We start from the raw sequence: 26,279 nt of genomic DNA, 5'->3' as shown, positions 1-26,279 counted from the left end.
AGACTAGGGTGCTAGAGCTAGCGCGGTTTTCACATTGACCTAGGTTAGTATGTTTCCAGTAGATCGAGCACCTTAGGATTGTGACCAGCGGTCAAAGGTCTAAACCTGAGTGCTTCTAGAATTTAGATTAGCCCTTCGAAGCTAGTCCCAAGTGTTTTGGAGATTGAGATGAGGTTAAACCACCTAGACACCCCTATTAACCTAGTAAACCTCCACAATAATGACGAATAAATAAGGCTAACGAGCTCAATAGTAGTGTGAATGGTGTCACTATAACCTCTTAGGCCACTTAAGTTACTATTGAGTGTAGAGGTTGTCAAGGGTGAGACCGTGATTCCGTAAATTGATATTAAGGAGGGACTTGGGACTACATAGGTAGTTAGCTCTAGACGAATACTTCTATTGAGTGTAGAATTGGTCGAGGCTAAGGGCGCAATTTCGTAAGTTGGTCTTGAGAAGAGACTTGAACTACACTAGTAGTTGTGTCAAGGTAAGTGATTCTATTGAGTGTAGAAATGGGACGAAGGCTGAGGCTGCAATTCAGAAACCAGTCCTAAGACCCTGGGCCTACACAGGTGGTTGACTCATGATGGGTGCCCCTAGTGAGTGTGGAAACGACCCTGGGCCTCTTGAGCAAGGTCACAACATCATAAATTCGTTTGAGCGGGACGTGAAACCACATGACTAAACTTAGTCGTGGGTTCGCTTGTGAGGTCGCTCTCTTAAATTCATTGGGTGCTATAGTCCTATGTTAAGAGTCGCCAACTAACCTTACACAGATGATATCATATGGTCCAAACAAATATGATGAGGTCGAGCCTAAACCCAAGATACTGGCCATTCACTGTTGTGGCTATGCAAGCTTACTAAGTATGAGAATTGAAAAGTTGGTTATCTTGAGATGAGATTTGTAGTTTAGTAGGTATGCGACACTAGAACCTAGTGAATAGCTTCTAAACTCCGATAGGGTTTCTAACGTGTAAGAGAATCGGATGAAACTTCAAAGCTTTTTTGGAAGCTTAGATAGCTATATAATTAGGCCCGAACTTCCTAGGAATTGGACCAGTAGGTTGCTTACTGAGTAATTTATATTTACCCCATGCCTCATTTCTTTTCCCATGTTCACTGACTGTTGGTCGCAGTCGGAGAGCGTTTGAGAGCTGTGTGGTCATATAGGGGGTTGCTTACAAAATGTTTCTTTAGCTGATAATATACCGAGATGAAACAAAAGATTATAAAATTTCAACTAAGTTAGTTTACATCAACTTGGATATAGCTCAATTGATCAAAAGTTAAGAAGTTTAGGTACACCGTGATAAGAAGATAACATCTGTTAATAGTTAGAATATCCACCAACAATAAAAAAAAAAGAAAAAGAAAAAATTATAATAAAATTTCAAAGGTTAAAAAGGTAATTTTATTATCCCCCACGAGTCTAAATCTGTGAACAACCGCGGTGGACCTTGACGGCGACGGGGGAATGGGTTGCTGGTGACTTGGGAGATTGCTGGTGGCAATTTTTTGCTTCAATCAGCCGAAGTATCCATTCTGTACATGCCTTTGCTTTAGATCTCTCTGAATTTCCTCTGTTCTTCTCCGCTTTCCCTCCCTCTCGCCATAATTTGCAGCAGAATTTGAAGCGTCGGTGGCGGAGTCATGGAGAAGATGAATCAGGCGTTTGAGAAAATGAAAATGTTGGTAGGAGTTGAGGTGGACGACGAAGCTTCTACTGCTACCATTAATGACGATAACTCTTCCTGGTTTATGGACGATTTCAACCGCAATTGCACGCTATCCACCAAACAGGTTTTCTTCTTTTAGATTCTAATTTTGATTCTTCCATTGCTGAATTTAGCGCAGCAAAGTAGCGTTTTGATATTTTATTTGTATTATGTAAATACGCAGTATTGCAACTTTGATATACATTTTTCATTGCGGACTTTGATTTCTGAAAGATGATCTAACACAACGAAATGGGACTGTAAATGGGTTTCTATTGCCACAACTGAACGCCACGAAGAAGCAAAACCTTGTATATGTTAGATTAAAACTGAATACTCATCACGAAGAAGTAAAATTTCAGTGATGTTAAATTAAAAGTGACTGGCAAATAACAGCTATGTAATGCTCCTGGCATTGTTTAAGAGCTTTTATCCTCCATCTTAATTGCTGTCCTCTGGAAAAGGAAAGGGAGATTCTCTGGTTATAGATCAATAGAACATTCCTATGGAGTATTTGGCTCAAAAGAAAAAAGAGAACCTTAATAACAAAGGGAATCCGTTTGATAGTTTCCTTGAATTGTGACTGCTTTATCATGGTGCATATGTTACTCCCTTTAACAATTAATAATCTTTTGGTCAGTTGGATTTCCTTTTTTGGAATCACCATTGGGTAGGAGCTTGGCCTTTTCTCCTTTTGCAGTTTTTCATTCTTTCAATGAAAATTTGTTCCCTATAAAAACTTGAGGTCTCACAGATGAGGCATAACTATCTGTAATCAAGAAGAAAAAGAATGGAAAAGTGTTATCCATATACTTAATACTTATAAGTGTGTGGCCATACACCTTTAAAAACATATTTAATAGTTGAAATAGTAGTGCAATGGGAAAAGAAAATTCTGTGAAAACTCATTCTGCGACCAAGCAAATTCTAAAATACCTCCAACAAAAGAAAATCCACTGAACTAGAGGGCAGGGCAGCCAACTTTGAACCATCTTTGAGATTTATATGACTGTAGACAAGCGGGAAAGGCTCAATTAATGAGAGGGGGTTAATGGGTTGGGTTGGGTTGGGTTTTTGGTATTTTAGATCCAACCCAATTGTTTCAGTTGTATTTATTATATTTTGGAGGCTCCTTCATTTTGTGAGTGCCTTTGTCTTTTTGAATGACCTTCAAGTAACTTCACCATAATTTATTAATTCTTAAATGAAAGGCATACTTTCATAGAGAAAATGATGAAAGTATTCATTATCATGATGAAATATTTTGTTTTATTTTTTAATTTTCCTAAACAAACACAAAGATGTCCATGGCCATTCAATTATAAGTAAGAGCAAGCCCAATAAACCAGTCCTTTGGACTGATTGATCTACAATCTGACTTTTTCAGCATATGCCAATTAATGCTCTTTCCGATTATCTTTCTGAATCTAATGTTGTGTTTTTAATATTGTTCACCTTTTGGAAAATTTTTATCATACTAATTCATCCTTCTCCCTCTCTCAATTTAACAGCGATTATATGGTTTTGCCATTTGCTTTGTTTCTGGCTTAACGTGTACGTTGATGGTAAGTATCCCTGAAACTAATATTCATGATCTCACCTTTCTGGTTATAAAGTCATTCTGAATTCAGACTATTCATTTACTCATACTATCTCTTAAGTGCAATGTTGACTTCGTAATAGAAAGTGATCTTTTCATTTGTAATGCAACTGAAAGTGTGTGTCCAAGACGATGTCATCTAGCGTCCAAGATGATGTCATCTAGCTTTTGCTAATTTGTTATAGTCTCCTAATTTTTTTTATCATTTCAGTAGAAATAAATGGAGGTCATGTATTTATATGACAACTCACTGATCCATGTTTCCTGCCATCCTTAAGGTTTTGATGAAGAGTGGTTATTGTTGGTTATGAATAAGTGTGAGCCAAAGAGAGCTACAAATGATTCCTCAATTGGCTTAATTAAAAAAGAAGTAATATTACAAAGGATTTTTTTGACAGAACTTCATTTCGAGGTTAAGGGAAACATTTATGGATTTCATCCACTCTTGGAGAACTCTTCAAAGTCATGGCTGCTTCTTTCATACATAACATCCAAGCTATAGTAATCACTTGATTTGACTACAAGATTTTTGCTTTCTTTCGACCTGTGGCTGAAAGGAATAGAAGAAATTGTTGAACTTTGACGGGGTTACCCCAATTTAAGCTGAACTTCATGAGAACAACATTCTATATTCTGTTTGAACCTGCTCTCTGCGTTTTAATGGGGAAGAAACCATTTGTCACTTATTCACTTTCTGCTTCATTGCCCTTTTGTGCTCAAGGGTTGGTCCTTTATTTTAGAAGAGTTTGGGCTCTTCATTTGCCTCCCCTAATAGGTTGATGATTGGCTGCTTGAGGCCTTGGTGGAGACTCATTTTGGGAAAAAGCAAAGGTTCTATGGAGCTGTGCCATTAAAGCCATTCTATGGTAGACTTGGAAGGACCAAAATCTTAGAATCTTTGAAGATTGGAGAAGTTTGAATATTCTTTTGTCCACAGTACACCACACTTGGATTCTTTGGTGGAGTTCAAGTCACAAAGATTTTTGGTGTGCCTTCGCCTCGATTATTAGAAATGGGAAGGCTTTTTTGTGTTAGCTCTTTTGCATTGGGAAGGGGTTCTCTCTACCGTTTGTCCTTAAGTTGTCATCCTTTTTTGTCGATATGAATATACATATTCTGTCTCGTATATATATATATATATATATATAATCTGTTTGAAGAATTGCAGTGGATAAAGATACTCCATGTTCTTATACTGTTAGACAAGATTTTTGTCTGAATGACCTTCTACTGTTGGACAAAATCTGCGATTATTTAGCAATTCAATGCAGATATATCATGTCATCTGCATGTATATTTTTCTGCAAAGAAGGTTCTAAACTCAGTCCACACAATTATAAATTCCTTGTATTGATATGCTCACACAATACATCTAAGTTAATGTAAAACATCCATCTCACTTCTATATTGATTTGCAAATATCCAAAACAACTTGCGAATACACATATTTATGGGCTGGACAGCAGCCTTTAAGGAGCAATAACAAGCCAAATGTTCAAATCCTAAGATCTTACTTCAACCATGGTAAAACAACATTTAACCAAGCCTAAAGAGCTTTAAGACCCAATAAACCTCACAAGACATACACCTGAGACTTCCTACATCAATTCTTTCCCTCCCAAAAAAACTTGCACTCAAGTTTATTAAAGAAAACTTTGAAATCTTGCTTCAAGAAACTTCTTCCAATAATTAAAGGCTGTCTCCTGACATTTTCAAAAAATTGTTCCAATGGCACTTCTTTTGATGATTAGAAGAAACTCCCACAGAATTTTTTTTCTCGAGTTCGTCAAAACACTAGCAAATCCTTGAAGTAGCATAGAGGACCTATAAATGGTATGTTCCAAATTCTTCTCTGTCTTCATCACATTTAGCTCACTATCGTCAATTGAAGAAGAGTTTAGGGCTTGGTTTGGTTGTCCAGCGAAGAATGAATCGTGAAATAGAATGTTAATAGGTCTAAATGGGGAAATTTCATCTGAATGGTGAGAAATTGATTTGGCTTTCTCCTACTCCTCATTCTTGTTCTGTTTGTATATTTTCTTGAAAGATTAAAGAACTATGCCCACTATGGTCTTGCTCTTCAACTTCAAAGAACAATTGAGCCAAATAAAATGGAGAATCATCAATCATTCATTTCTTCGTCAACTTCGTCTTCTTCATCAAGATGATTTTCAAATTTTAGGAAATTCTCCTCATTGCTGAAAAAACCAGAATCTTTATCCTCAATCCTTGAAAAGTTTCCTCTTCTTTGCTGGAACAATTTGAATCTAGAACCAAGAAACCTTCATTTCTGCATTATTTGAGTTTATCATGATATAAAAGGTTCCTAAATTTTTTTGTAAGGTTGGCTTTCTGTTGGAACATTTTTTCATTTTTATCTGCATGTCTTTGGTGTATATCTCCTTGATAGAAATCTTCTTTGCTCGAACATTCATAATCTTGATTGAATATTTGATGATAAATGAAGGGAAGAGAACATTTCATCATCAACCGAGGCATTTTTGGCCAGTTCTTGATGGGTTGTTTGCCATAATATCTCCAATTTTTTTGAAGTTGGTTCCACCAAACCAAAGCTCCAGTTTGAAGCTTGAAAGCCACCAATTTGACCTTCTTTTATTCGGGTGTGTTGGCATGTTCAAAGAAATTCTCCATGCTTTTTTACCCAATCTAAAAACTTCTCCACGTCCATCCTCTCAATAAAACTTGGTAGTTCAATGTTTATATGAAATTCTTATTTTTCTTGACCGATTGAACTATATTGATGTCTTCTTGGGAATCTTTCCTCATGTTCTTGGTTTTCTTGAACTGTTCTTGCATTATCCGTCATTCTTGCATCTTTGAGAACTTGTTGGTTTTTGTGAGATGAATCATTTGGCAAGATACTTGCCCTATTGCATGCTGCACGTCAAACATTCCTTTCTTGATTTCCTCTAATGAGCCTCCGATCCACTGCAAGTGTTGCTCAAAATCTTGGTGAGTACTCAAAGAAGCTTCCATCTCCATTGAATTGTGATCCAAATTTGAAAAAATCCCGGCCCTTGGATCGTGGTGCTCTTATACCAATCGATCTAAAACATCCAAGACATTTCTATATTGATTTGCAATTAGCTAAAACTTGTGAATACACATATTTTTTGGCTGGACAGCAGCCTTTACAAAGCAATAACCAGCCAAATGGTCAAACCCTAAGATCTAAACATTAACCACGGTAAAACAACATTTAACCTAGCCTGAAGAAATTAAAAAAAACCCGCCAAGAAACAGATACAATGACTCAAGAAACACACTCTAGATTTCCTACATCATAAGTCCTTCTAGGAGTTTGTTTTGTTTGAACATTTGATGTGTCTTCCATTATATCAATGAGGAGTTTGTTTCTTGTTAGGAAACAAAAAGAAAAAAAAGAAAAATGCTCACACAAATGTAGAGGTTAGGAAATCTATTCCTCGTCTAAGTTTCAGGTCAAGGAAAAGCATCTTTAAGTTTGATATATTCAACACTTACTTCCTTGAGTTCCAAAGTTTGATATATTCAAACACTAATTTGCATCTTGTTTATTTACATGCAACAGTCGATGCTTGTTTTCTTCAATCCAATCAAATTTGGAATAGCTTTCACATTGGGCAACATGCTATCGCTTGGAAGGTTTGTGTTTATATGTTCTACATTCTAATTAATGTTTATTGAGAGTTTTTTTTTGTCTTTTGTGAGCTTTACTTGGCTTATGGCAGGTATCATATCTTCCATTTTCGTAACTAGTTTTTTCTCTTGATTGAAAGTTATTTCATATCTTAAAAAATGCTGTTCAATATTGCTGTGTTGAATCCTATTCGTCTGGTTAATATGCTTCGTTGGTCTGGTTAGATTTCACAGTTCCTGTTGTTTTGTAATTGGTTGGGTGGGTGGCGTTGCTAATAGGTTTTTACCGTTGGTTCATGTAATTGATGAGTATGGCACTCTCAGGAACGTTGGTGGAACTTTTATGCTTGAACTTTATATGCTTATTAGGGTAAGGGAAAGGGTTTAGTGAGAATTTGGACACGACATCTAGATCTTCTCCCAGTTTCTGGATGATTTGTTGCCAGTGTGGATCATTGTGTACTTCCTCTCAAATCATTGATACATCCAACAAGGTGAGGGTAGGTGAGTGGGCAATGTGTGCAACTACTGGTAATTGAGATAAAGCATCAACTGCTTTGTTTCTAAACCCGACTTGTACTCAATTATAAAACCATAACTCAATAGCTGAGGCTTAATCCTCCTCTGCTCCAATAGAACTTCATTGCATGCTGGTCTATTCAGACAATGAACTTCCTAGCTAGCAAATAAGAACGCCATCTTTGAATAGCAAAGGCTATGCATTAGCTCTCTTTCATAGACAATAGCCATTAGCAGACAAAATGTGTATATAAAAAATTGGTCATCTGTTCTATGATAGGAATTCTCCTAACCCCGTTCTAGAAGCGTCCGTCTCCATAATGAACACTTGATTAAAGTCGGGCAAAGCAAGATCTGACGATGTAATCATGGCTTTCTTCAAATTCTTGAATGTTTCAATTGCTTGATCATTCCATTTATAAGTCTTTCTTTCAACAATTGGGACGAAACAACTATCTTTCCATAATTTGCCACAAAATGTCTATAATACCCTATTAATCTTAGAAAGCCTCAAAATATTTTAAAACATAAAGGTTGAGGATGATGGGTGAGGCTTTTCTATGACACCTATTTCAGAGTCCACTCCCGACCTCGACCAGCTCCTTGTTTACCTGGAAAATATGGAAAATAAGGAACGAGTACAAAGACTCAATAAGTGGCCTACGTGTAGGCTCTTAATTGTGTCCTTGATATGCTAGGGTACCACACTCTTTCTTTTCTTGTTTTGGTTCTTGTTGTAAGTGCTTAGGCCCTTTGGTTCCGTTCTTGGCCTGTGGGTTCTTATCATGATCTATCCTGAGGATCTTGGTCCTTGGATTCTGAGGTCTCAACCTTGGTTTTGATCTAAGGGCCTTAGTATTGAGGTTCTAGGTTCTTGTCTTTCGAACTTGGATCTCGATTCATGTTCTAGTCCTTGATCGTTGTCTTGTTCTTGGTTACTTTCTAGGTTCTTGTTTTGTTCTTGGTTCGTTCTGCAAGACACTTCCCATAGGATTTACGGTACGAGTCATGAACCTGAGAACCTGTGTCCAAGGCTTCATACATTCCAAGCGACACATACTAAACCTACGTCCAACGCTTCATGCATTCCAAGTGGCATAGTCTGAATACCTATGCTCAAGGCTTCATACGTTCCAAGCAGCATAGTCCGAGTCATGAACATGCTGTACCGTTGGAGGTCTTGGGAGGTTCTTGATTCGTGGCTAATGTAATTTACTCTCTTCTTGTTCCATCGTGGCCCTAGATTACTTCCCATGAAAGACCATAAAGGTCATGTGATCGGTGCAAAACATGAACATAACATCGTGCAATCGTAAATAGGGTACTCATAACATGGTGCAGGGCATCTCATCTAGATGAGGGAACATGAGGCCGAACTTGACATCATGTTGAGAAAACGTGGTGCTGGGTATCCTATCTAGAAGAGGAAAACATGGGCCTCTAAAAGCATTACGTGGTGGGAGGTCATGGGTTACATTGGACATGATTACAGTATTACCTAGCATTCTTGAGTTTCTGTATCTGAGGACCTTGGTCCCTTATCCTTGAGTGGTACCTAGCATTCTTCTTACCTTGGTTTGTAGAGCTTGTATGGTATTGTTCTTGGTTCTCAATTTTATAAGTCTAAGGTTCATAATTCCTTGAGGTGTAAGTTGTAACATGCCTTTATGCACATATGAACCCATCATAGTAACAAGCATGAGTTATTCTAAAGAGTCAAAAAGTCAAAAAGTCACCTGAGTTATTCTAAAGAGTCATAAAGTCATAATAGATTCCGTAGAAAGTTCTAGAAGAGTCTTGTCACTTGGATAAGGGTTACTTGAGGTGTTTCTTTTATGTGTTTCTTGGGTCCTAATTTGGTTTAGGTTCCAAACTTGTTTTAATCAACTTGAAATCTTGAACATACCTTTCTGTCCTTAGGAATATGCCTTACGAGAAGTACACGTTATTTGGAGCATGTCTAAACCTTAAATTATAAGGAGTCCTAGGGTTATTTTGGTCATTTTACTCCTAATTCTTGGTTTAGCTACTTAATGTATTCCAATGACTTTCAAACTTCACAACATTATCGAACATCATAAAATAAGGTATAATACAAAGTTTTATAGTATTTGAAGATCATCTAGATCATGAACCGTAGGTAGATTATCTTAGGGGTATTATGGTCATTTTACACTATTACTTGTTTAGCTTACTCATCTTTATCCAATGACCACCAAATTTCATTATAATCTTAATATTCCATAATTTGCTCAGAATTAAAATTTCATAGGCAGCGGAGTTCATTTAGTGTGTTATTTTAACGTTACTTAAATCTCGAGCAATTTGATCGGTTCAAGGCCTTAACTCTCGATTCTTTGTGATTTTCTTTCATATATTCTTAATTCATTTTGGTTTAAACTTTATATGGAAATCCAAGCGATTCCTACAAGTATTTCTTAAGGAAAGTCCAGATAGCTACTTACCTCGTCGTTGATTTCAGGACCTTCGTTCTCGAGCTTCCGGTATTTGAATTACTCTAATTTTTCTCCATTAGATTTATCTTTGAGTCTAGTTTTAGGAACCATAAAGAAATTTATGAGAACCGGTTTGGAAGAGGTCCAAATTGATCCAATTGTCTTTGGGATTCATTTTCTTCCTTGGTTGCTGGAAAATTACAATTTTCCCTCATCATATACCTCTGTTTTGCCCTTGTACAGCCCTATATATAGTTCGAATGGACTCGATTTTTTCTCACAATGAAGTTTCAAAGAAGAGGTAGAGACCAATTTCATACCGTTTCTTGGTTTGTAGCTCGAGTTATAACCTTCCAAAGTTCGCCAAAAAACATTCTTCTCGCCGGAATAAATCTAGAAACTTTTTGTTGGGCAGCCTATTCTAGAGCTTTTTAAGGCCTGATTCCTTCACGAAACTTGTTAGAATCTCATATGAAATGTGTAGAAGTTTAGAAGAAATGCAAGGAAGAAAAACTCATAATATGAAAGTTTCAAACTCAAATTTTAAGAATCCTCATCACTCGATTCTTGTCTTAAAACATTGCCCAAAACTTCTTATTTATAGACGAAGCTTGCACTGCCATTGATTGTTCCAGAATCGTGGGGAATTTTCACTTTTTATTTTAAACGTTTCTAGAATTCGTTGGAAATATCTACTCCGATGCTGTCAACATTGATTTTGAATTTCAACTGTTGGATATTCAAATTTCAGCTCAATCCAACGGTTGAATGGGAAGATACAAATGATTAATGGAGGGTTTTAATAAGTAATTCGAAGGAGTTAACCTTTAGAGAAGATTAGAAAGAAAAAGTAATCGAAAATGTCATTTTTTTTTCAATTTCGTACTTTCCTATTTTTTAAATCCTTATCTAAAAGAAGATTCAAGATGCTCAATGAAAATGACCACCAAAGATGAATAATTTTTAGAGAAGTTTTGGAATTTTTCAAAAAATTAATAATAAAATAATAAAAAGTTGCAACTTACAAAAGTACCCCTTAAAGTTCCACTTAATTACGAAATTGCCATTGAGAAAAATCTGCAAGCATATTTGGATTCCAAAACCGTCCATTATTACGATATCATTTGTATCTTCACATTCAACCAAAGCTGAAATTTGAATAGGTTCAAGAAGACTCGATATTCTTTTGATCCAACAGTTCAAATCTAAAACCAATGTTGGCAACACCCTTATCAGAGTAGATATTTTTACACGAATTTCAAAAACTTTTAAAATAAAAAAGAGAAAATTCACCACAATTTTGGAACAATCAATGACAGTGCTAACTTCATCTATAAATAAGAAGTTATGGGTAACGTTTTAAGAAAAGAATCGAGTGAACTTTTATATTATGGGTTTTTCTTCCTTGGATTTCTTCTAAATTTGAGGGGTATGGTTAATTATTTTCCTCCTACCAACTCTACACATTCCATATGGGATTTGCAAAAAGTTTTGTGAAAGATTCGGGCCCTGAAAAGCTCTAGAATTGGCTGCCCAACAAAAAATTTCTAGATTTATTCTGGTGAGAAACATGTTTTCTGTGGGGAATGGTTAATTATTTTCCTCCTACAACTCCTACACATTCCATATGGGATTTGCAAAAAGTTTTGTGAAAGATTCGGGCCCTGAAAAGCTCTAGAATTAGCTGCCCAACAAAAAGTTTCTAGATTTATTCCGGTGAGAAACATGTTTTCTGGCGAACTTTGAAAGGTTATAACTCGAACTACAGACCACAAAGCAGTATGAAATTGGTCTCTACCTCTTCTTTGAACTTCATCTAAACAGTGTGTTCTTTGAACTTCATCTAAAGATTGTGTGAAGAATCAAGGTCTATAACGGTCTATAGCGGGTTAGAGGGTTGTACAAGGGCAAAACCAAAGGTATATGATAAGAAAAATTGTGATTTTTCAGCCACCAATGAAGAAATGAAGCCCAAAGTAAAAGGTAACCTTTGACCAATAAAAGTCAAAAGTAGCCGTATGTTCCTTTCTACACTTTATCAATTTGGACTCCTTCCAGATCGGTTCTCATGAATTTCTTTATGGTTCCTGAAATTAAACTCAAAGATGAATCTAATAAAGAAAATTTGGAATAATTCGGATACCGGAAGCTCGAGAACGGAGGTTTCGAACGTCGACGACGAGGTAAGTAGCCACCTTGGACTTTTCTTAAGAAATACTTGTAGGAATCGCTTGGATTTCTGTATGAACCTTAAACCAAGTATGAATTAAGGATATATGAAAGAAAAACAAAAGAACCGAGATTAAAGTCTCTGAACCAATCAAATTGCTCGGAATTTAAGTAACGTTAAAATAACCCACTAGATGAACTTCACTTCCTATGAAATTTTAATTCTGAGCATATTATGGGATTTTAAGATTACATATGCAATTTGATGGTAATTGGATAAGGATAAGTAGCTAAACTAAGTAACGGATAAATGATCATAATGCTTCTAAGGTTATGATGTTTGATGATGCTGTGAAGTTTGAAAGCTATTGAATAAGATTCAGTAGCCAAATCAAGAATTAGGGGTGTAAAATGACCAAAATACCCCTTGGACTATGACTTGCTAAGGCCTATTTCTAAGGACATGATGGTATGTTCAAGATTTCAATTTGATGATGCTGTGAAGTTTGAAAGCTATTGGATAAGGTTAAGTAACCAAACCAAGAATTAGGGGTGTAAAATGACCAAAATACCCCTTGGACTCCGTATGATATTTTAAGGCTTAGACACACTCCAAATGACTTGCTACTCCTTATAAGTGAAGGTATGTTCAAGATTTCAAGTTGATTAGAGTAAGTTCGAAATCTAGACTAAGTTAGAACCTAAGAAACATCTCGCTTATCCAAGATTTAAGACTCTTCTAGAACTCTCTAAGGAATTCATTATGACTTTACAACACTTTAGAATAACAATTTAAGACTCTTCTAGAACTCTCTAAGGAATTCATTATGACTTTACAACACTTTAGAATAACTCATGCTTGTTACTATGAACTCATATGTTTATCTATGATAGGTTCATATGTTTATGAATGCATGTTACAATTTATGCCTTAAGGAATTATGAACCTTAACAAACTTACAACATTGAGAACCAAGAACAATACTACACAACTTACTACCAAAGTAAGAAGAATGCTAGGTACCACCCAAGGATAAGGGATAAGTTCTCAAACACATAAACTCAAGAATGCTAGGTAATACTTTAATCATGTCTAATGTGACCCATGATACCATGCGGTGCTTTCAAAGCCCATGTTTTCTTAGCAGGATATCATGATTGGCCTCATATTTCCCTCACCTAGATGAGATGCCCTGCACCATGTTATGGGTACCTTATTCACGATTGCAGGATGTCGTGTTCATGTTTTGCATTGATCACGTGACCTTTTTGCTCTTTCATGGGGAGTAATCTAAGGCCATGTTAGGAACAAGAAGAGAGTAAATTACTTTAGCCATGAATCAAGAACCTCCTAAGACCTCCAACGGTACAACATGTTCATGACTCAGACTACGCTGCTTGGAACGTATAAAGCTTTGAGCATAGGTATTCGGACTATGCCGCTTGGAACGCATGAAGCCTTGGGCATAGGTATTCAAGCTACACCGCAGGGCAAGCCTGGATGTAGAATCACACTACATCGCTTGGAGAGTAAGAAGTCTAGGATGGAGGTTTTCAGACTGTATCGTTGGGTGTCCTAGATACGGGTTTAGACCATGTTCCTTGGAACATGAGGCCTTGTACACAAGTTGTCAGGTTCATGACTAGTACCGTAAATCTAAGGGGAGTGTCTTGGAGAACAGAATAAGAACTTAGTAAGTGACCAAGAACAAGACAACGATCAAGGACTAGAACATGGATCAAGATCTAGGTTCTAAGAACAAGAACTTAGAATCTTAATACTAAGGCCCTTAGTCCAAAACCAAGGTTTCAAAATCCCAAGCCCAAGATCCTCAGGTAAGATCACGATGAGAACCCACAAGTCAAGAACAAATCTAAAGGGCCTAAGTACTTACAACAAGAACCAGAACAAGAAAAGAAAGAGTGTGGTACCCTAGCATATCAAGGACATGATTAGGAGACTACAACTAAACCTTGATCGTTGTCTTGTTCTTGGTTACTTTCTAGGTTCTTGTTTTGTTCTTGGTTCGTTCTCCAAGACACTCTCCCTAGGATGTACGGTACTAGTCACGAACCTGACAACCTGTGTCCAAGACTTCATACGATCCAAGCGGCATAGTCTAAACCTACGTCCAAGGCTTCATGCGTTCCAAGTGATGTAGTCTGAATCATGATCATGCTGTACCGTGGGACATCTAGGAGGTTCTAGATTCATGGCTAAAGTAATTTACTCTTTTCTTGTTCCATCGTGACCCTAGATTACTCCCCATGAAAGACCATAAATGTCACGTGATCGGTGCAAAACATAAACCTACGTCAATGTCACGAACCTGACAACCTGTGTCCAAGACTTCATACGATCCAAGCGGCATAGTCTAAACCTACGTCCAAGGCTTCATGCGTTCCAAGTGATGTAGTCTGAATCATGATCATGCTGTACCGTGGGACATCTAGGAGGTTCTAGATTCATGGCTAAAGTAATTTACTCTTTTCTTGTTCCTTCGTGACCCTAGATTACTCCCCATGAAAGACCATAAACGTCACGTGATTGTTGTCTTGTTCTTGGTTACTTTCTAGGTTCTTGTTTTGTTCTTGGTTTGTTCTCCAAGACACTCTCCCTAGGATGTACGGTACTAGTCACGAACCTGACAACCTATGTCCAAGACTTCATACGATCAAAGCGGCATAGTCTAAACCTACGTCCAAGGCTTCATGCGTTCCAAGTGATGTAGTCTGAATCATGATAATGCTGTACCGTGGGACATCTAGGAGGTTCTAGATTCATGGCTAAAGTAATTTACTCTTTTCTTGTTCCTTCGTGACCCTAGATTACTCCCCANTGAACATAACATCCTGTAATCGTAAAGAGGATACCCATAACATGGTGCAGGGCATATCATCTAGGTGAGGAAACACAAAGCCAAACTTGACATCCTGCTAGGAAAACATGGTGCAGGGTATCCCACCTAGAAGAGGAAAACATGGGCCTCTGGAAGCATCTCGTGGTAGGAGGTCATGGGTCACATTGGACATGATTAGAGTATTACCTAGCATTCTTGAGTTTCTGTGTCTGAAGACGTTGGTCCCTTATCCTTAAGTGGTTCATGATTCCTTGAGGCATAAGTTGTAACATGCATTCATAAACATATGAACCAATCATAGTAACAAGCCTGAGTTATTCTAAAGAATCATGAAGTCATAATGAATTCCTTAGAGAATTTTAGAAGAGTCTCGTATCTTGGATAAGGGTAGTTTCCTTTATGTGTTTCTTAGGTACTAACTTGGTTTAGGTTCAAAACTTGCTCTAATCAACTTGAAATCTTGAACATACCTTCATGTACTTAGGAATAGGCCTTATAAGAAGTAGCAAGACATTTGGAGTGTGTCTAAACCTTAAATTATCACAAGGAGTCTTAGGGGCATTTTGGTCATTTTACCCTTAATTCTTGGTTTAGCTACTTTCAAACTTTTAATAACTTTCAAACTTCACAGCATCATCAAACATCATAAAATATGGTCATGTTAGACTGTTACTTGGTTTAGCTACTTATCCATATCCAATGACACGAAATTTCATATATAATCTTTAACATCCCATTATAAGCTCAGAATTAAAATTTCATAGGCAACGAAGTTTATCTAGTAGGTTATTTTAACGTTACTTATATTCCGAGCAATTTGATCGGTTCAGGGCCTTAACTCTCAATTCTTTGTGTTTTTCTTTCCTATATCCTTAATTCATACTTGGTTTAAGGTTCATACAGAAATCCAAGCGATTTCTAAAAGTATTTCTTAAGAAAAGTCTAAGGTAACTACTTACCTCGTTGTCAACGTTCAGGATCTCCGTTCTCGAGCTTTCGGTATCCGAATTATTCCAAAATTTCTTTATTAGATTCATCTTTGAGTCTAATTTCAAGAACTATAAAGTAATTAATGAGAACCGATTTGGAAGGGGTCCAAATTGGTCAAGTTGATTTTGGGTTTCATTTTCTTCCTTGGTTGTTGGAAAATCATGACTTATCATATACCTTTGGTTTTGTCCTTGTACAGGTCTATATAGACTTCGAATGGACTTGATTTTTTCACACAACGTTTAGATGAAGTTTCAAAGAAGAGGTAGAGACCAATTTCATACCGTTTTGTGGTCTGTAGCTTGAGTTATAACCTTCCAAAGTTTGCTGGAAAACTTGTTTCTCGCCGGAATAAATCTAGAAACTTTTTGTTGGGCAGCCGATTCTAGAGCTTTTCAAGGCCCAATTCCTCATGAAACTCGTTAGAAATCCTATATGGAGGAGGGAAAATGATTAACCATAGCTTTCAAATTTAGAAGAAATTTGAGGAAGAAAAACCCATATGAAAACTTCAAACTCGAGTTTTAGGAATACTCTCCACTCGATTCTTGTCTTAAAACATTGCCCAAAACTTTTTATTTATAGATGGAAGCTTGCACTGCCATGGATGGTTCTAGAATCATGGTAAATTTTCTCTTTTTATTTTAAACGTTTCTGAAATTCGTGTCAGAAATATCTACTCCGATGAGGGTGCTACCAACATTGGTTTTAGATTTGAACGGTTAGATCTAAAGAATGTTGAGTATTCTTGAACCTGTTCAAATTTCAGTTCAATCCCACGGTTGGATGTGAAGATACGGATGCTATCATAATAAAGGACAGTTCTGGAATCCAAATCTGCTTGCAGATTTTTTTCAAGGGCAGTTTCGTAATTAAGTGGAACTTTAGGGACATTTTGGTTATTTGACATTTTTTCCGAATATTGTATTAAAATTTTTCTAACAATTCTTCATCATTTTCTGGTCATTTTTTCCTTCTTGTGCATCTTAAAATTCCTTCTATACAAGGAATTAAAAATTCGGAAAGTTCCTTCAAAATTCAAAAAATGACCTTTTTGTCCTTTGGGCTTACTTTTTCCTTCCCGATCCTTTTCCAAAGGCCTTAAATCCTTAAATTTACTTGAAGTGACTTGCTTAAGATTCTTCTCCTTACTTAAATCGTTAATTTCTTTCCTAGGATCTTTTGAGTCTTACACAGACGACTTATTCTTATTGGAGTTAATTACCATTACTTTAGGGTATTACATCTCCCCTACGTAACCAACCAACTTGTAGAGGGGGATTTCCCATTACTACCCCTTGTAAAATAGTCTTTTGTGACTGAGGCCTCACAGGATGATGATTCTGAGGCTTATGTCTTGGCTCCAAAATTGTAGAAAAAGAGCTATCACTTGTAGACATCGATATGTTATGATTGTGTTTCAGGATGCACTCATACTACTCATGTGTCTGAGTTTGGGTAGACTATTTGCTACCCCATAAGGGACATGAGCTGGTGCCATTCAGGTGCTATTCCCTTAGCCTCCACCTTCATAGACCTTGTCGATGTGATATCCCATATTGGTTGGGGAGGAGAACGAAACACCCTTTGATAAGGGTGTGGAAACCTTTCCCTACCAGATGCATTTTAAAGCCTTGAGGGGAAGCCCGAAAGGGAAAGTCCAAAGAGGACAATATCTATTAGCGGTGAGCTTGGGTCGTTACACTCTTTGCATATTAAGGGTTTATTAGTCATCAATAGAGGAGTTTGTCCCAAAAGTGGTCAGAAATACAAAAGGTTGAAAGGGTATATGCCTTATTAGATTGGGTTCTAGGAGAGTCCAAGCGCTCTCGAAACGCGCTTGAGAACATGTTATTTTTGTTTCTTATATGAATATCAGTTCCTGTTCATTTCTATTTCAACATAGTTTGATTGCTTTTATGGCAGCACAGCATTTCTCGTAGGCCCTAAAAGGCAAGTGACAATGATGCTTGATCCTGTTCGGATTTATGCGACAGCCATATACCTTGCTAGCATGATCTTCGCTCTTTTTTGTGCTCTCTATGTAAGTTGTGCTGTGGTTCCCTCAAAATCTTAAACAGAATCCTTGTCTCCTTAATTTCTCATCCTACTTTCATATACTTACAATGCAGGTCCACAACAAGCTGTTGACACTTCTTGCGCTCATTTTAGAATTCGGCGCCCTAGTTTGGTGAGTCGGAGTTATTTCTTTTATTCTCTTACTCTTTTATCCGACTCATTTTAACATCTATCAAATTCTCGTAAAAATCTGGAGCAGATGTCATTAGTATCGTTTAGAGCAAGAATCTTGAGTTATGTGTAACAATTGCCTTACCGTCTCGTTATTGCATAGATAGTCGTCTTGCCTCTTCTAGGGTGTTTTATTTGACTGCAGCTGATTTTCAGCTTATGTTGTCCTCCTTATTTACTTGGGATTTTTCGGGTACGGTGCTTTCTATATCACGCAATATCTTGAAAGACTCAAAAACCTCTTTGATCCTCGTTTCCTTACTTGAGACCGTTTTTTATTAGCTCAGTCATGAACCATGAACCACCCTAGTTGGAGCCATGGTGTACCCTCAGAAAGCAGATCGCTAAGGTGACCCCTATCTGTTTAATGAGAATGCACATTACTTCGAAGGAAATAGTTTTGCGAAATGAAGCGAATCATTTCTAACTCACTACAAGAACCTCTTCACTAGGGGCTGGGTTCTTGTTCTGGATGATTGATTGTTAATTCAAATGAAATGCATTGAGCTAATTTCTTATGATGGGATAGTATGGATTTATGGTCATTTTCCTATTTTCATTTATATAGGTATAGCTTAAGCTACATCCCTTTCGCAAGGACGATGGTATCAAGGGTTATAGTAGCTTGTTTGGATACTGAGTTTTAGCAGTAGACTCCGAGATCAACGTGTCGGTCATACTGGGTTCTTGTGGTGCAACATTGACGCTCGACATTGCTACATGCATGACACGGGGCACTGTCGAACTTTGTTGTATTATGTGTTTTTTAGGCCTTGTTTATGTCTCACTCAGACTAATTTCTTTATGGGAGTGTTCAATATGTGCTTTAAACAACATTATAAGCCTTGGTGATAGTAATCTCACTTGTTTTCTAGAGGAGATTGAGCTAAGGTTGGCTGCCTAACATATGGAATGAGTTGATAAATTAACATTGAACATTGGTAAAATTCTCTGTTACTTTTTTTTTTCTTTGACAAGATCGTAGTAATAGTGTTTGCTTTGGTCCGTTACGTATGACCGTCACTCTCACGGTTTTAAAACGCATACAAACATTCAAAAATTAATTTAATTTTAAGTTGTTCAAATTAATATTAAGCAAATTTATAGTGAACAAATATGAAGAAAATTTTGGGAAGTTTTAATTTATTTACTCTAAATTCTCGTAAAGTCTTTATTGCTATGCTCGAACATAAGGTCAAAACGTGTAAAAGCCTCTTGTATGAAAAATTTGTTAGAGAAGTAGAGCTCCGTGAGATACTTTTGTAGTTTATACAGAGTTTGGGTGAATTTTTACTTAATAATATATTTGAACGTCTAATATTTTATGATGTAATATCTTATTTAAATCTTTTTTTTTTTCTTTTTTTTTTTGTAGTACACGGGTTGGGTTGGGTTGAATTAGGTTTGTTTTCAAACAATCTAGAGTAATACACGGGTACAAATAATAATATCAATGCATGCTAATATATCATCATAAATTTTATACTTGAAATTCACTCCGTATATTCTCCTCTGTATTAATGCTTCAATAAATTATGAAACATCGTAAATTTTATACTTGAAATTCACTCCATATATTTTCTGTATTAATGCCTCAATAAATTATGAAACATCGTAAATTTTATACTTGAAATTCACTCCGTATATTTTCTGTATTAATGCCTCAATAAATTATGAAACATCGCAACAACGGTTATTCATAAATTATAAAAACAACAAATTTAAAATATATTTTTCTTAATTTTCTCTCATTTAAATTATTAAAAAAATAATAATAATAAATTAATAATATGGCTCTGCCTACAATGATACTTCAAAAAGTATAAATAATATTATAAAATTCAAGATATATCCCAAGGAATAAGACTAAGTTCAAACCTATTTTTGCAAAAAAAAAATCTTTAGAGTGAAAATATCGGTTAATTGATTATTAGAGCTTACAAAATCAAGAATAATATGTCCATTTTGCATATGCTCTCTAATAAAATGATGTTTAATGTCAATATGTTTAGTTCTAGAACGATAAATAGGATTTTTTTTTGTTAAATTAATAACACTAGCTTTGTCACAAAATATAGGCACACGGTCAAATTTTAATAAAAAATCACAAATAGTTTGTTTCATCTGAAGAATTTGAGCACAACAACTAACAACCATAATATATTCCGCTTCGATAGTAGATAAGGCAATCAAATTTTATTTTTTATTATACCAAGAAATTGACAAGTTTCACCAGTACTCTTACCATCAAGTAAGCTTCCGGCAAAATCCGCTTTAAAATATCCTACCAATTTAAACTCAACATTTATACATATATATATATTTGCACTAATAGCATATCATTTCCTTTAATCTTAATAAATAAAAGTAGTGTCGGGTTTACCCATTTTAAAATCATTTCCGGTAAGAAAATTACTAAATCTATCATACCAAGCTTTTGGAGTTTGTTTCAAGCCATAAAGAGATTTTTTCAGCTTATAGACATGACGTAGAAAATCAAATTTTCAAATACGGGAGGTTGTTTTTACGTAAACTTCCTCCATCAGTAACATTCTAATAGCTTCTAGTATAGCAACGGGTGCAAAAAAATAAATAATAAATAAATAAGACATGCTTCTAGTATAGCAACGGGTGCAAAAAAATAAATAATAAATAAATAAGACATTGATTTATTTCTTAACTTGGTTATACGCTGTCTGTGGGAATCAAACCCACGACCACATGGTTAAAAGCCATGCGCTCTTCCAGCTGAGCTAAGATGGCTCATTGAAAGAGAGTCGAGATAACCTTAAGAGAGAATCCACTTAATTGAATACTTCCCCATTGTAATTTCTAAGCAGTTTTCACAACAAAACAGCAACCTTTATAACCAACATGAGCATGTAACGGCCCTATATGTCTCACCATGTAACGACCCTAGATTTCGACTTACCTAGAGTCGGTACCGTCATCATAGCGTAATCATTTTGGGCAGAAATAAGCGTTTAAACTTTATCATAAAACATAAACTTCATCTTAAAACACTGTCATGGACTTACATGTTTCGAAAACAACTTTAAAACATTAAAATTAAAATTTAAAACATCCTATCCTATTACCTAAGTTTAAGGAGACAAGTGCAACAACTCTAGGCATGTTTCATGGTTTTGAATTGTGATGTCATCGTCAACCGTACAGGGAGTCTTCCCTTTACCTGAAAAAAATGAGAGTAGCACATGACTTGAGTATTTTAAGAAATACTCAGTAAGCGACCCCCCTATCGGGGTTAAATACAATCACATACAATTTCATGAGTGGGACCTATCATAACATTCTATTTTCCTTTGGTGGCTATCCTAAATGGGCAATTGGATGTGTACTTAATTTTCCTACACATGATCCACACGTGCTAGACTTCTTTTTGGTCGGGCAAGCATTTTTGGGTAGCTGTTGATGTCGGACACCCGTTAGGAATAACGACCATCATTGTAGCATTATGGTAAACATAATGATAGTTTCTCTGCCTCCTAGTGTACGCGTCCGTACTATCGTGTAGGAGAAGGGGTATCCCCGATGCATGAACACACAATAATGCATGAGGTCCCAACATTTTTTCATTTTCATTATCATATACTACAACCCCGCTAGCGTCTTCCTTCATATCATATCATTTATCATATCTTCCATACATGTATCGGGGTTGTATTTCATGTCAATTCGTCATTTTGCATGTCAATCATATCATATCATTCATGTTACACATATATCATATCATAACGTTTTCATACTTTCAGATGTAACAATTCACATCATGTACATATCATATCATATACCATAACAATCACATAACATATCCCGAGCATGCCTTAAAAACATACCATATCTTAACATATCGTATCATATCATAAACATATCAATTCATCAAATGCAGTATAACATTCACGTATCATAACATATACATATCATTTCATAACAATTTGCATATACGGACATATGACACATGCAAACCACGGAGACTACTATGATCCACGTTAGCTGCTGCTATCTGAATTTTAATTCTACTTAAGGAGTCCAACAATCATAAATTTTGTATAAATTAATTTAAACTAGCTAAGAGGTAGGAGGAAAGGGTCGAACCAGTGTATTTTCTAACTAGCTCAAACATTCAAGTGGGATGCTCGCCGTCTGTGGGAATCGAACCCACGACCACATGGTTAAAAGCCATGCGCTCTACCAACTGAGCTAAGACGGCTGGTTTAAGGAGGGTGAAGATAACCATTAATGTTGCCGAGAATGCACAAGGTGAAATTTGATGTTTCGAGATATGTACGGTGTTAAATTCAAGTAGATAAGCATAATCTTCGTGTTCTACGATTAGTTCAAGGCAAGATATGAATAGTTCTAATTTTTTTTTTCTTTTCAAAAGAAAGGTCGATATGTCGAATTTGATAATAATGTTGCAAATGTTGAATAAAAACTAGATATTTATTTAGAGGAAAGTCTTTTACCACGAACTAATGATTTTTTATTTGTCGAGCTGGTGGATGTTAAATTTGATAAAATATTCTATTTTATATCAATTTGACAAAGATATTTTAAACATGTANTTCGTCATTTTGCATGTCAATCATATCATATCATTCATGTTACACATATATCATATCATAACGTTTTCATACTTTCAGATGTAACAATTCACATCATGTACATATCATATCATATACCATAACAATCACATAACATATCCCGAGCATGCCTTAAAAACATACCATATCTTAACATATCGTATCATATCATAAACATATCAATTCATCAAATGCAGTATAACATTCACGTATCATAACATATACATATCATTTCATAACAATTTGCATATACGGACATATGACACATGCAAACCACGGAGACTACTATGATCCACGTTAGCTGCTGCTATCTGAATTTTAATTCTACTTAAGGAGTCCAACAATCATAAATTTTGTATAAATTAATTTAAACTAGCTAAGAGGTAGGAGGAAAGGGTCGAACCAGTGTATTTTCTAACTAGCTCAAACATTCAAGTGGGATGCTCGCCGTCTGTGGGAATCGAACCCACGACCACATGGTTAAAAGCCATGCGCTCTACCAACTGAGCTAAGACGGCTGGTTTAAGGAGGGTGAAGATAACCATTAATGTTGCCGAGAATGCACAAGGTGAAATTTGATGTTTCGAGATATGTACGGTGTTAAATTCAAGTAGATAAGCATAATCTTCGTGTTCTACGATTAGTTCAAGGCAAGATATGAATAGTTCTAATTTTTTTTTTCTTTTCAAAAGAAAGGTCGATATGTCGAATTTGATAATAATGTTGCAAATGTTGAATAAAAACTAGATATTTATTTAGAGGAAAGTCTTTTACCACGAACTAATGATTTTTTATTTGTCGAGCTGGTGGATGTTAAATTTGATAAAATATTCTATTTTATATCAATTTGACAAAGATATTTTAAACATGTAAGTCCAAATTTGTAAGAACGAAGTAGGCTGACTCGATGGCTCCAAAAGATAGGTAAATTTTTTGCGAAATAAAACAAACCAAATTTAAAACATAACATACATTATATTTACATTATATCAAATAAAGTTTATAAGTATTTAAAACACCACGTGATAGTTAAAGCGCAAAATGAAGAACAAACACAAAACATTTTAAAACAAAAGGGTTGAGGACGACGGGTGAGGCTTGTCTATGGCACCTGCTCGAGAGTCCTCTCCTGACCTCGACCAGCTCCTTATTACCTGAAAAAAAAAATGGAGCATAAGGAATGAGTACAAGACTCAGTAAGTAGCCTACTTGTAGGCTCTTAATTGTGTCATTGATATGCTAGGGTACCACAGTCTTTCTTTTCTTGTTATTGTTTTTGTCGTAAGTATTTTGACCCTCTAGATTTTGTTCTTGACTTGGGATTCTTATCATGATCTATCTTGAGGACCTTGATCCTTGGATTATGAAACCTTGGTTATCCTCTAAGGGCTTTAGTACTATGGTTCTTGGTTCTTGGTTTTTGTTCTTATAACTTGGATCTTGACCCATGTTCTAGTCCTTGATCTTTCTCTTGTTCTTGGTACTTTCTAGAGTCTTGTTCTGTTCTTGATTCTTTCTCCAAGACACTCCCCCTAGAATTTACGGTATTAGACATGAACTTGACAATCTGTGTCCAAGCTTCATGCGTTCCAAGCGGCATAGTCTAATAACCTACATCCAAAGCTTCTTACGTTCCAAGTGATGTAGTCAAATCCTGCATTTAGGGCTTGCCCTGTGATACAGCCTAAATACAATGTCCAATGCTTCATGCGTTTCAAGCAGCATAGTCTGAATACCTAAGCTCAAGCCTTCATGCGTTCCAAGTAGCATAGTCTAAGTCATAAGCATGTTGGACCGTGGGAGCTCTTAGGAGGTTCTTGATTCATGGCTAAGGTAACTTACTCTCTTCTTGTTTCATCGTGGCACTAGATTACTCCCCATGATAAACCATAAAGGTCACATGCTCGGTGCATACATGAACATGACATCCTGCAAATCTTTGGGTATCTATAACGTGGTGCAGGTCATCTCATCTAGGTGAGGGAAACATAACAAACATGACATCCTGCAAAGGAAACATGGTACAAGACATCTCACTTAGGAGAGGAAAATTTGGGCTCTAAAAGCATCGCGTGGTCGGAGGTGATGGTCACTTTGGACATGACTAGAGTATTACCTAGCATTCTTGAATTTCTGTGTCTGAGGACCTTGGTCCCTTGTTCTTGAGTGGTATCTAGTATTCTTCTTACTTGGATAGTTGTAGAGCTTGTATGTAATTGTTCTTAGTTCCCAATCTTATAAATTTTTAGGGTTCTAAATTCCTTGAAGCATAAGCTGTAACATGCATCATTGTTCATAATAACTAGCATGAGTTATTCTAGAAAGTCGTAGATTCCTAATGAATTCCTTAAAGGGTTCTAGAAGGGTCTTGAATCTTGAGGTGTTTTCTTTTGGTGTTTTTTAGGTTCTATCTAGGTTTAGGTTTCAAACTTGATCTAATCAACTTGATCTCTTGAAATTATCCTTATATTCTTTAGAATAGGTCTTATAGAAAATAGTAGGTCATTTGGAGCATTTGGAGCACGTCTAGACTTTCAAATATCATAAATAGTCCTAGGGGCATTTTGGTCATTTTACCCCTAATTCTTGGCTTTGCTACTTAACGTAATTTAATGGCTTTCAAACTTCACAACATCATCAAACATCATAAAATAAGATCTAATACAGAGTTTCATAGCATTTGGAGGTCATCTAGGCCATGAACCGATGATAGATTACCTTAGGGGCATTATGGTCATTCTACACCGTTCCTTGGTTTACCTACTTATCCTTATCCAATGACAAAAAATTTCATCCATAACCTCCACATGCTATAATATGCTCAGCATTAAAATTTCATAGGCAGTAGTGTTAATTTAGTGGGTTAATTTAACATTACTTAAATCCCGAACAATTTGATCAATTCAAGGTCTATAAACTATTTAGGTAATTACTTGAACACGATCATCTTGTATGTCAACCACATATTGTTCAAGATTACATTAATAACCTTGAATTTTCATACCATGGATAATAATTAAATTACAAATAAAATAATAAAAATTATTGTTAGGAACTAAATAATTAATTACGAGTTTTTAGGGCATAAATCCCAACATCGACGCCAATGGGATAAATAAACATGCAAACTATAATATATTTCATCAATCAAAATCAAGGGAGTTTGGTAGTTGATTACTCGTAACACACAGCGCATAATCTACTCACATAAAATAGTTTTCAGCAATCACTCATTTGGTTCCCGATACACACAACATGTAACCCTTATCACATTTATAAATTTCAGCAATCACCCATGTGATCAATGGTTACCCAATACACATACCGTGTAACCCTTACCACATTTATTTCATTAAAAAATCATAACATGCAAATGCCGTCCTAAAACAATTATTTTCATGAACAATATGCATAACAAAATACAACAACATCTAACAATCCATATAATAGCATACTCACACAGACTTGAG

General features: G+C 36.0%; 1 protein-coding gene and 3 non-coding genes across 7 annotated transcripts; 1 reads left to right on the top strand and 3 right to left on the bottom strand.

The window, feature by feature from the left end:
- The first annotated feature begins 1,441 nt into the window (after positions 1 to 1,441).
- LOC111777163 (vesicle transport protein SFT2B) lies at positions 1,442 to 19,152 on the top strand. Of its 4 annotated transcripts, XR_002812349.1 has the most exons (7): positions 1,442 to 1,806; positions 3,233 to 3,286; positions 6,893 to 6,966; positions 17,882 to 17,999; positions 18,088 to 18,146; positions 18,774 to 19,057; positions 19,088 to 19,147. XR_002812349.1 is itself a non-coding variant. In XM_023656629.1 (6 exons), the coding sequence occupies exons 1-6, from the start codon at positions 1,657 to 1,659 to the stop codon at positions 18,850 to 18,852; spliced, it is 534 nt and encodes a 177-aa protein (XP_023512397.1). In that variant the 5' UTR covers positions 1,442 to 1,656; the 3' UTR covers positions 18,853 to 19,152. The 4 variants fall into 4 exon arrangements, 3 of the variants coding, with proteins under 3 accessions (XP_023512397.1, XP_023512399.1, XP_023512398.1); XM_023656629.1 differs by having other exon boundaries at positions 18,774 to 19,152; XM_023656631.1 differs by lacking the exons at positions 18,774 to 19,057; positions 19,088 to 19,147 and adding an exon at positions 18,493 to 18,746.
- Positions 19,153 to 20,895: 1,743 nt separating this feature from the next.
- Positions 20,896 to 20,968, bottom strand: TRNAK-UUU. Its single transcript has one exon. It is a non-coding gene; the product is annotated as a tRNA-Lys (tRNA).
- Positions 20,969 to 22,363: 1,395 nt separating this feature from the next.
- TRNAK-UUU lies at positions 22,364 to 22,436 on the bottom strand. Its single transcript has one exon. It is a non-coding gene; the product is annotated as a tRNA-Lys (tRNA).
- Positions 22,437 to 23,254: 818 nt separating this feature from the next.
- TRNAK-UUU lies at positions 23,255 to 23,327 on the bottom strand. Its single transcript has one exon. It is a non-coding gene; the product is annotated as a tRNA-Lys (tRNA).
- Positions 23,328 to 26,279: the final 2,952 nt, after the last annotated feature.

Source organism: Cucurbita pepo, chromosome LG16 (genome assembly GCF_002806865.2).
Source record: "Cucurbita pepo subsp. pepo cultivar mu-cu-16 chromosome LG16, ASM280686v2, whole genome shotgun sequence".
Lineage (NCBI taxonomy): Eukaryota > Viridiplantae > Streptophyta > Magnoliopsida > Cucurbitales > Cucurbitaceae > Cucurbita > Cucurbita pepo.
Note: the sequence above shows the minus strand (reverse complement) of the source record. Positions and strands in the feature narration are given on the sequence as shown.